Source organism: Phaseolus vulgaris, chromosome 11, assembly GCF_000499845.2.
Source record: "Phaseolus vulgaris cultivar G19833 chromosome 11, P. vulgaris v2.0, whole genome shotgun sequence".
Classification (NCBI taxonomy): Eukaryota; Viridiplantae; Streptophyta; class Magnoliopsida; order Fabales; family Fabaceae; genus Phaseolus; species Phaseolus vulgaris.
In genome coordinates this window covers 16,670,654-16,682,846 of record NC_023749.2, presented here as the reverse complement: position 1 = coordinate 16,682,846, position 12,193 = coordinate 16,670,654, and the positions used below count along the sequence as shown (strand labels likewise).

Here is a 12,193-nt window from a genome sequence, read left to right as displayed (position 1 = left end):
AAGATAAAATGGTTGAAGAAGTTCAATAATAAATTAGTGTGCAAGCATAGGATTGGAGAGTGGATAAAGAATAATTCTAGAAGCAAATATTGTTGATCAAGAGTGATCAAAGGCTTTGAAGAATCCAAATCCAAGTGTTTGATGCAAGGCTGGAGTTGCTACTGTGTTTAGGATAAGATCTGGGTAGTTTATTTGTGCAATCCACTCTTTGTTGAATCTAAAGCTAAAGTGTTTTAAAAATCTTTTAAGATTAAAGTGTTTTTAAAACTAAGTGAAAAACAACCTGTTGTTTTGTCGAAAAAACTGATTGTTTTACTCTTAGGTGTTTTTGAAAAGGTTGAAAACTTTTTTGGTTGGTTGACTTGCTGTCAAACCAAAAAAATCGATTGTTTCGTGATTTCAATCGATTGTTTGTTTGAAAATCCTAACAGAATTCTGTTTTGTTAGTTAAGTGTGCTTTAAATGATTTTCAACTGAATACGCTCCTGTATTAAATGCTTTGACCAATCTTTGAAAGCTATAAACAGTTTGTTTATGTTTTATAAAAAGACGAGAAAAACATATTTGAGTTTTTCAGTTGTGAGAGATTGCTTTCAAGTTTTTGAACATTCACTTTTCAGCTTTGGTTTTCTCAAGAGAGAGTGGAATAGGATTACATCTGTATTGATTTCAGTTTGTTATGTAAACAAGTGTAATTCGTTCTGAATACTTTGTATTTTCTGGTGTTGTAGCCAAGGAGTGTTGTGTGCTCTTGAGGTTTTCAAGATCAACATTCTTGGTGTGTGTTGTGCCAAAGGGAGTGTGTTTCTTGAAGGGTTCAAGGTCACTTCTTTGGTGGTTTTGTGTGTAATCTGTATTGATTGCTTAGTGGATTGCCAAGTGGCTTTTGAGGACTGGATGTAACTCTTGGTTTAAGAATGAACCAGTATAAACTGTTTTTGTATCTCTTTCTTCCCTTAAACTCATTTAAATTCAGTTGTTATTGCTTTGCTGGTATAAACAACCGATTATTTAGAAGAAACAACCGATTGTTTTTCTGGTGCTTTATATCTTGTGCTTTATATCTTGGCTAACTGAATTTCTGATTGAGTTTCATACAAAGGATTTTGTTCTAGTTGAAAAAGTTTTCGAAAACCCCCTCTAAACAATTCAACCCCCCTCTCGTTTAAGGCCATATATTCTAACAATTGGCATCAAGAGCTTTGCACTTGAAAAATACTCAAGTTTGATCCTAAAATCTTTTTCAATGGCTGAAAAACTACCTTTTGGAGAGGGTGCTTCAATTAACAGACCACCTCTGTTTTGTGGTTTGAATTATCAATTCTGGAAAGTTAGAATGAAAATCTTTGTTGAATCTCTTGATAAAGGAATTTGGGATGGAATTGAAAATGACCCTTTTATTCCTAAATTTGAAAAGGATGGATCTTCTATTGAAAAGCCTTGGTCCCAATGGACTGATGCTGAAAATAAAAAGGCCAAGTTTGATTGTATTGACAAGAATATCATAACATCTGCTTTGAAATCGGATGAATTTTTCAGGATATCACAATGTTCATCGGCCAAGGAGATGTGAGACACTTTGGAAGTCACCCATGAAGGAACAAATGATGTGAAGAGAGCAAGGAAACATACTCTAATACAAGAGTATGAGATGTTTAGAATGCTTAAAGGAAAATCTATTGTTGAAGTGCAATAGAGGTTCACTCACATCATCAACCATCTAATGAGCCTTGGGAAAACCTTTGATAAAGAAGAACTAAACATCAAGATTCTCAAGTGCCTAGATAGATCTTGGCAACCTAAGGTAACAACAATTTCTGAATCAAAAGATTTGACATCCTTGACAACGGCTTCATTGTTTGGTAAGCTTAGAGAACATGAGTTAGAAATGAATAGACTCAATGTTCAAGAAAGTGAAGACAAGCATGTGAGAAGCATTGCCTTGAAAGCTGCTAAGCACAAAAGCAAACATGATTCAAGTGATGAAAGTGAAGAAGAAAACCTTAGCTTGCTGTCAAAAAAGTTTAGTAGATTCTTGAAGAGAAATCGCAACAAAGAAGCCAACAAAGAAAGGTATGGCAACAAGAAAACAAGTGATTTCAATTCTAACAATTATACTTGCTTTGGTTGTGGTGAACAAGGGCATATAAAAGCTGATTGCCCAAATAAAGAAAGCAATGAAAAGAAATCAAGCTACAAGGAGAATAAGGGAAAATCAAGAAGAGCATATATTGCTTGAGATGAAAATGAAGTCTCCTCATCAAGCTCCTCATCAAGTGAAGATTAAAAAACAAACATATGTTTAATTGCAGAAGGAGATGATGAGTCAAGCAGCTCAAGCAGTGTAAGTTCATGTGCTTCCCTAAGTGCTGAAAATTATAGTAAATTGCTTCAGAGATTGCTTTCAAGATTGCTTTCAAGATTGCTTTCAAGATTTGAGTTTTTCAAATATTGCTTTCAAGATTTGAGTTTTCACCTTTGAGCTTTGGTTTTCTCAAGAGAGAGTGGAATAAAATTACATCTATATTGATTTCAGTTCATTCTGTAACAAGTGTAATTAGTTTTGAATATTCTGTACATTCTGGTGTTGTAAAGCCAAGAAGGGTTGTGTGCTCTTGAGGTTGTCAAGATCAACATTCTTGGTGTGTGTGCTGAGCCAAAGGAAGTGTGTTTCTTGAGGGGATCAAGGTCACTTCTTTGGTGGTGTTTGTGTGTAATCTGTAATTGATTGCTTAGGGGATTGCCCAGTTGATTCTGGGGACTGGATGTACTTCTTGGTTTAAGAGTGAACCAGTATAAACTGTTTGTGTATCTCTTTCTTCCCTTAAACCCATTTAAATTCAGTTGTTGTTGTTTTACTAGTATAAACAACCAATTGTTTTTCTAGTACTTTGTTGTTTTATGCTTCATATCTTGGCTAACTGAATTTCTGATTGAGTTTCTTTCAAAGAATTTTATTCTATCTTAAAAAGTTTTCAAACACCTCCTTTAAACAATTCACCCCCCCATCTCGTTTAAGGCCATACATTCTAATAGTAAGGTTAGGAGGAAGGCTTGAAGGCGGGTTTTCAAGAAATAATGAATTAATTGAGAGGTATCGCTTTGAGACAAGTACAAAAGTGATCAACTATCCAAAAGTTGTCTCCTTTGATTGGTTGAAAAGCCAAGAGTTGGACAATGTAAGAAGGCTTCTCAAGGATCAGCTGCTGAAGAGATTCTTGGAGATGAAGGGAAACATTTATCCAGATTTATCCTAAACACAGCAGCAACTTCAGCCTTGCATCAAACACTTGGATTTGGATTCTTCAAAGCCTTTGATCACTCTTGATTCAACAATCTCCCCCTATTTGATGAAGACAAATCCCTGGTTGTTTGTGTTGGACTTGATTGAATCTGAAGCAGTTCCTGCAAAACAAAGTTTAAGCAATATACAACATCTATGGCAGCAGGTTAGAAAAGTAATTCACTAAGCACTGTATCAGACAAACAACCAGTTGTTTGCTCGATTCAATCGGTTGTTTCTGTCAGCAGAAGTAGAAAACAGTTCCAATTTCTGAAATTGGAGAGAGTTAACAGTTTGAAACATATTATAGAGAGCAGATAACACAAAACCAATTCTCCCCCTATTTGTCTTCACAAATAGAATTAAAAAACAGTTTAAGAGAGATTTTGAGAGCCAAGAATGTCTAACTCATTTCTTAAGAAGAAAAACCTTTCTTTGTAGAGGTTTTGTGAATATATCAGCCAGTTGCAGTTTTGTTTCAATGAATTTCACATCACAGTGTCCATTGTTCACATGATCTCGTATGAAGTGATGACGAATCTCAATGTGCTTAGTTCTTGAATGCTGAATCTAATTTTTGGTGAGATTTATAGCACTTGTGTTGTCACAAAGCAAAGGAACCTTGCTGATCTTCAATCCAAAATCTGCAAGTTTTTGTTTAAGCCAAAGTATTTGTGCACAGCAGCTTCCAACAACAATGTATTCAGCCTCTGCAATAGAAAGAGCTACACAAGCTTGCTTCTTACTATGCCAAGAGATGAGGCTTGATCCAAGAAGATGACAAGTGCCACTTGTGCTTTTTTTGTCTATCTTACACCCTGCAAAATCAGAATATGAATAACCAATTAAGTGTATAGGAGAGTGAGAAGGATACCATAGACCAACATTGGTTTTTCCTTTGAGATATTTAAGAATCCTTTTTTGCAGCTTTGAAGTGAGATTCCTTTGGATTTGCTTGATATCTTGCACAAAGACATACGACAAACATGATATTCAGTCTACTTGTTGTGAGATAGAGTAAGGAAACAATTAAACCTCTGTATTTTGTTTGATCTACTCCTTTTCCAACAACATCTGCATCCATATATCTGCATCCATAAAATTATTGTTATTATTATTATCTTCATTATTATTACACCAATTTACTAAATTAATATTTTCATTTTAATATTATTATTATTAATAATATTATAATTTACCAATAATAAGAAAAATTAGTAATAATAATATTATAATTATTATTGTACTGGACAGAGTGTTCGGTGCTCAATAACTGGAGCTCAATGCACGGGCGTGAGTAAGTCAACTCGGTTATTGGACCTACGAAGCAGGTCATAAGTTTGGCCCAGTTACCTTAGTGAGGCCGTTGGAGAATAATTAAAGTAATATTCTCTATGTTAGTTTAGGGTTATTATTGAATTATACTTTTAACCTACAGTGTTGTTGTTGCACGTGACGGTTAGGTCACATAAACACGTTTGACCCAAGTGTGCATTTTAGGGCACGAGAGAGAACAAGTTGCATGCATTGTGAATAGATAACGTTGCACCATAAGTAAGGGTGCCCACGTGAACATAATGTTTTCCTGTAGTCAACACCTAGAGATAAGTGGTGCCCCGTAGAAGATAGTTTTTCTATTGTTGTTTTATGCTTTCAGATGAGATAATATTCTCATGAGAGAAAGTTGTTACAAGAGTAGTCATAAAAAGGGCAGGAAACCCTAGGTAAAGGTACGCAATTTTTGAATGCTAGACTAAAGTTACATATTACTTTTGTTTTATGCTCTTACTGACTTGATCGTCGGAGTGTGATCAACAAGTAAAGCCCCCTCTGTTTCAACAGAACCACTTTTCAGTGCAATACAAGAGACGAAGGGCAGATTTTCAGAGAAGACAGGTTAGAAGCGGAGCTCAACCCAGGTCAACCGATAGAGATCAATCGGCGAGAATCATTGTTATTACATCAAATTTTAAACTAATATTTTCATTTTAATATATGTTATCATAAAAGAAAATTATTAGTATTACTATTATCATAATTTATTATTAATAAAAAAATTATTAATATTATTATAATTATTATTATTATTATAAATTATTAAATTAATATTTCCAACTTAATATATATTAATATAAAACAAATTTATTAGTAGTAGTGCTATGAATTTAAAATTTAGGGTTTAAGATTTAAAAAATTACTATCATCATAAATTGTTAATAATATTATTATTATTATTATTATTATTATCATAAATATTATTATTATTATTATTACATCAAATTATTAAATTGAAATTTTTATTTTATTATATATCCATATAAAATAAAATTATAAGTATTATTATTATAAAAAATATGTATTAAAATTAAGAAAATTATTATAATTATTATTGTACTGCACATAGCACTCAAGGCCTAATGCTCAGTGGTCGGATCTTGGAGCATAGCATAGGTAGGTCATTTCGGCTATTCGGCCAACAAAGTGGGTCATGTGATTGGGCCTAGTTTGGTTGGTAAACCAATTGTGACTTAGTTTAACCTTTTATGCAACCATTAGTGAATGGTATTTTTGGACCTAGGGGTACGTATAGTACATGTGATACCTAGGTCAAGTAAATGTTTCTTTTTAATTAAGTACATATGTGCTAGGGCACATAATTGTTAAGCTACATGCATGGCAAAGATAACGTTGCACCATGAGTGAGGTGCCCTCGTAAGCGAAATATTTCCCTGATGTTGGTGCATGTTGGTGCCTTGCTGGCAGGTGATTATTCTATTATTATTTTATGCATTTCTTAGAAACAAGATTTCGTTCTGTTGCAGCACTGTGAGAGGGTGTCCTTGAACAAAATGTTTTCATGTTGACTATGCTTTCAGTTGAGATTAGATTCTCGTGAGAGAAAACTGTTATAAGAGATAAATTATAAAAGGAGGTTTGAGACCCCATGTAAAGGTACAATGTTTCTAAGACTAGAACTGAATACTTCTTAAATTCTAGTAAGCTCTTTACTGACTTGATTGTCAGAGTGCAATCAACCGGTAGAGTTTCGTTGAGTAGTAAGAGATAAGACAAATTCCTAAAGAGACAGACAGATCTAGAGTTTGTCACCAAAATCAACCGACGAGCAAGTCAACCGACAAAAACAATAATCTACTTATTTTTATTATTGCTATCAACATTACTATTATTAGTATTATAAATATTATTATTATCGTGAACAGTTACCGACAATGTTAACTGATAATAAATTATGATGATAAATATTACCGACAGATTGTAAATTATTGATACGATAAATTTTGATTATGAACTTTTGTCGGTAGAATTTATTGATAAAATTAAACTACCAATAGATATCTATCTGATGATATTTTTTCATCAGTAAATTTAAAATTTCTTGACATGAAGTTTTAATAATAAAAATAATTAAATTAAATAATGGTAATTATCACTCTTAATCATCATGGTGTTAATTGATTATTCTTTTATTATTTTTAGAATATAGTGCAGTGCAATTACATACTTCTATTGTTGAAAATTCAAGTTCCATGTTAATTAGTCACCATATAAAAAATATTAATAAGTGCATATTTTATGACTAATTAATTTTAGTGTAAATTTTAACTAGGCAATTTTATTTTTATTAAATGAGAACAATATTATTATTTAATAAAAATACATAACAAATAGCCTCTTAATTAAAAAAATGACATGATTTCTTTATTTTTATCCTTACAGAATTATGTATATTTTATTTTTAAAATTATATTTTTACACATAAAAATAGGGAGATACAAACATGAAGCACATGTACTTCCGTGAGTAACTTATAAATGAGATAAATCTTTATTTTACACGTAATCTTTTTAAAGAATCAAACCTAAATTACTTTGTAAAAACTATTAATAATTTTTTAAAATATTTTATTATAGAAAAGTTGGTTTAGTCTTATAGAAAAAATATTTTTAAAATATTTTTTAAAGACATTAAACTTGAATCTCTTAAATGAAATTTTACATTCGGTAATAAAGAAACATTAAAAAGAGAAATTATAAAACTGATAATATTTTATACTATCATCGGATGAAGTTAATCATTTGGAAATTATAACTTTATGTAGGTGAATTATGAGTGAAGTTATTACTAAAAAGCTAAATAAATAAATCCTACAATCCAGCAATCCAAGACTAGATTCATATATTTAATGCATTCTACATGAATTTCATCAAATACCAAAGAAGTAGGTTGAAATTGAATGTTAACAAATATCACTATGAAACAAATATAACAAATCCTTGAATCATAAACAAGGCTAGTCCCAGAAAAGGTGAAGGAACTCAAAGAGTTGAAATGACTACAAATGTATTTATATCCCATTAGCAAGGAATCCCTTCTATGAACCATCTAAGAACCCTAATTGGAAACTTTACAAGACTCACACCCACGTTTCTCAATTCTCCACAACCTTTGCAACATGGACACAAGCAACTCATTATTGACCTGCATTGCCAAACTAAAATTATATTCAAATGGGAAGGAGAAGAAGAAGAAGAAGAAAAGGAGCTCTTCATGAATTAATCCAATAATTGTTAGGTCAAAACTATGTATGCATGCTAGAAACAACTAATAATAACTTATGCAAGATATCACCATTAAAGTGGTTGTTATAAAAGTTAAATAAACTTATTATTCATGAAAATAAGTATTTAAACTATACCATAAGATATTAAACAGTTTTGCTCTTTATGAAGAATTATTTTCTATTAAATAAATACGTTGTATATGAGAAGAAAAAAAATCATACAAAAACTCAATAAAGCAGCCATTCAAATACAAACAGTCGTACACGTAAATATTGTAAGTTTATTGACTAATTATTTAGATAAACGTGTGTGAGAAGAAACTTCTCTAACTAACGTCTAGAAATATCAATGTAAAATTACTTTACATTGTCACTATTCAATTATTAAATTGGTCTTACATATGAACCAATAAGAAAAAAAAGGAAAAACAGAAAAAAAAGGGAAATATTGCTGTAAATAAATGAGGAAGAAAGTCAGAAGTAAGAACAGAAAAGCATAGAAAAGTGAAGAGAAAATAGAAAAAGTTGCATACCCAAGAAACCAGATGATAGCACCTACAGGACAAAAAACCAATGAAATCAGAGCGAAGGGTAGTCCAATCACGAAACCCAATGGTCTGCACTCGCAAAATTCACCTTCCATACTTTTTCTCTCTCTCTGCAGTGATTGTCTTATTGGAGTGTGTTTCTCTGCGATCTGAATCTGAAGAAGAAGAAGAATGAACGAAGAGAGGTGATGATGGTTTGAATGATAGTGTTGTTGATTTCGATGTAACTTCGTTGGGAACCCCACCGTGACGAGAACTCCAATGACTTGCTTTTATTCTCGCGTTGACCCTCACTCGCTGTTTTCTGTCATTAGATTATTCACTCTGATTCGTGTAAGCATGTATCATCAAATATAAGATTCCAATGTTTAAAATTGTCTTAAATATATTTTGTCATTAACATAATTGTTTTATAGTTCTTTACATTCAACAAAATTACTTTATTAATTATTTTCAAAGAAATCTACAGCTCAATTTTTGGCTTTTTCTTACTTGCAGAAGACGTTAGTCATCCAACATTAATGAATTTATCGTAAAATTATATATATAATAGTGGATTATTAAACAAAAATATTCTTGAGTGTTAAATATTATTTTTTTATTTTTTATTTATTTTAAAGTGTTATTATTATAAATAGTGAAAATAAGAATAAAGTTAGTGTTGTTTGTTATAATAAAACAATTTGTATTTACTTTAGAGTTTCGGGTTTATAATAATTTTTAATTTTTTTATTTAGTAGTTAGTATATATAATTGTTTTCTTAATTTTTCAGAAAATATCTGAGAAAGAATTAGTTCTTCAGGTACAATTATTCTGTTAATTATTATAAAATAAATTTACAACTTATTTTTGTTTTGTGTATGTCATTATCGTTACAATGTAACATTTCTATAATATATCATGCACACAATTATTTAATTAAACATATATAGGTATATTGTATTACTAAATATATCCATATAGAAAATTTAAAATATATATATATATATATATATATATATATATTAAAAACAAAATAAGAAAAGAAATATAGAATACTCAATTTGCACAACATGAAGTTTTACAACTTCTAACATTGTTTGTTTATCTAGTGTAAGACACTATCATCATAAATTTTAAAAATATACAACACAAAATGAAAAATAGGGTAAGTTAGTGTTTCAAAACTTTTAACATAATTGTAACTATCAATCACAACACAAGTAATTCATCACTTTTTATACGCCTATCATACTATCTTACTTTGAAATCCATACAACTATGCACATAATAATATCAATATCAAATTACCTTATATGACATGGTGAATTCATATGACAACCAGATTATTTTTCAAATTGTAGACAAAGTCATATGACCTCATTTGATGCTCACCTACCTGAATGTCTTTATATTAGGGCTGGGCAAAAAATCCACTTTTGTCAAATTGTTTTATTTCTGCATTGCTCTAATTCATTAAAAAATCATTTATTTAAATCTAATTTTTAGTTTGATCCTCATTTTATTATATTTTCAGAGCAGATCTTCATTTTGTTTATAAGGATCTTAAAAATTAGAAAATCCAGATTTCCAATCCAAATTTTTGAAATTAATCTCTCTCTATTACTTCTACCCAAACCATCTTTCTATACTTTCTCTCATTTGTGATTTTCTCTCTCTCCTGCACCTCTTATTCACTTTTTAAAATTTTAGTTGCTCTCTCTTGGTTCCACCTCTTTCTCTCAATCCTGCACCTCTTATTCACTTTTTTGAATTTTAGTTACTCTCACACACACACATTATTATGCAATCAAGTTTTATACATTTTCTTTATAATTTTATTTGTTCCAATATTTTGTACATAATAAATGGATATAACATTTTCAAAATTTAATTAAAGTATTATAGGTAGGTATATTTTAATGTTAAGAATTTATATATTATGTTATCTTTAAATTTTAGTTTTATTAAATTATAAATTTATTATATTTTCTTAATATTTATAATATTCTAACTTTTTTACATATTATTATATAATATTATGTTAATTTTTTAAGAAAACATGAATTTTGATTTAAAATACAATTTAATTTTTTTATAAAAATATGGATTTTTATTTAAAATTCAATCCAAATATGTGGATTTGTATATCCAAATTGTTTTTATTAAAAATATGGATTTAGATTATAAATCTGATCCGAATATTTGGATTTGGATTGGATTACCCAAAATCCAATCCATGATACCAATATAGAATCATGATACCAATCCATATTTGTACTTTATATATATGATTCCAATATATTAGTAGAGTCATGATACCTCTTTCTAAACGAATTCATAGTCAATGCACACTTGAATTCATATAGTAAATTCATAGTCAATCCTAACAATCTCAACACAATATTTTCTTTCCAAATAATTCTATGTCTCAATCACATTTCCATATAATTCACACTTCAAAACACACATAAGTACATCATTCAATGACCCAAAAGTTTACATTTTAAACAATAAAAAAAAAATATAAAAGAAAATCACATAAACACATAACTAATTATTTTCAATTAAATACATAAATACAAATTTACATAAAATTTAATTAAAAAAATAAACAATTATAAAACAGTGTTTCAAAAATAAATTTCAAAGTTTAAGTTTTTCTTTTTTTAATTTTTTTTTTAAATTTTAATTTTTTTTAGCTTAAGTGAAATGACCTTCCTTGAGCAAAAATCTCATCTTTTGAGTGAAAATGAGGCCCAGAGCAAGTTCAGTCAATTCCAGTAATATTTTCGCTTAAGCGAAAATCCCCTCACTTGAGCAAAACTAGATCCGAGAGTAACCCAAAATTTTTCACCCCATTTCTGCTTGAGCGAGAATTTTCTCTCTTGAGTGAAAATAGACCCGAGAGCAAGATGAATTTTACTATTGTTCTTGTCGGTTAACCTGGTCGTCGGTTGACTTCAAAGACAAACGGTGACTCCTCCTATTCCTAGTGGATTATGTGCCTGACTTGGATGTTGGAAGGCGGCTCCGTTGAAACAGAGGGCCCTACCTGTTGATTGCACTCCGAAGATCAAGTCAGTTCAGGGCTTATAGAATCAATAAATAAGTAAGCAATTTCAGTCTTAGAAACAGTGTACCTTTACCAGGGATCTTAGCTCTCTTTTATAGACTACTTTTTAGGTTACCTCATTGTAACAACCCCTTCTCTCACGAGAACTCTATCTCGAGTGAAAGTGGGCTTAAAGGGAATTTTTGAACATGTATAAGAGACTGTCTCTATCATAAGTAGTAGAGTCTCAATCTTCTTGTATCCTCCTTGCCATAACTCTAGTGGTTGGTCTTGAGCTGAGGCTCTGCCATCAAGTAGGGTGAAAGGTTTAGAATAGAGTGATTAGGATTTGAGGTGTTAGGACATTGCTAAGAGTTTAGGTTTAGGGTTAGATATTAGGGTTTAAAACTTAGGGCTTGAAACATACATAGTATAGCGAACATTAATTGTACATATAAGTAATGAGAATGAAAATATTTATATTTGTAAAAATGCATTAATTATAATTATTTGTAAATTAAAATATTACCTACATGATCACATAAATTAAATCAATTATATGTAAGTTTACTAAATAACGAATATAAGAATGTGAATGTTTATTCTAATAAATTCATGGTTCGTTTATAAATGACGACATTTTATTATCAATATGGGAAATTTAGCCTTCATTTCTACTGTAAGAACATTTTTTCTGGTTTATTTCCACAAGGCTTATCCATTTCATTATGGATACATGTAGTTA

General features: G+C 30.2%; 1 protein-coding gene across 1 annotated transcript; it reads right to left on the bottom strand.

The window, feature by feature from the left end:
• Positions 1 to 7,454: 7,454 nt before the first annotated feature.
• On the bottom strand, positions 7,455 to 8,746 carry LOC137825029 (signaling peptide TAXIMIN 2-like). The gene is made up of 2 exons (XM_068630703.1): positions 8,399 to 8,746; positions 7,455 to 7,783 (listed from the first exon to the last, which is right to left on the bottom strand). Exons 1-2 carry the CDS (start codon positions 8,506 to 8,508, stop codon positions 7,660 to 7,662), a joined length of 234 nt encoding a protein of 77 aa, XP_068486804.1. The 5' UTR covers positions 8,509 to 8,746; the 3' UTR covers positions 7,455 to 7,659.
• Between the last annotated feature and the right edge of the window lie 3,447 nt (positions 8,747 to 12,193).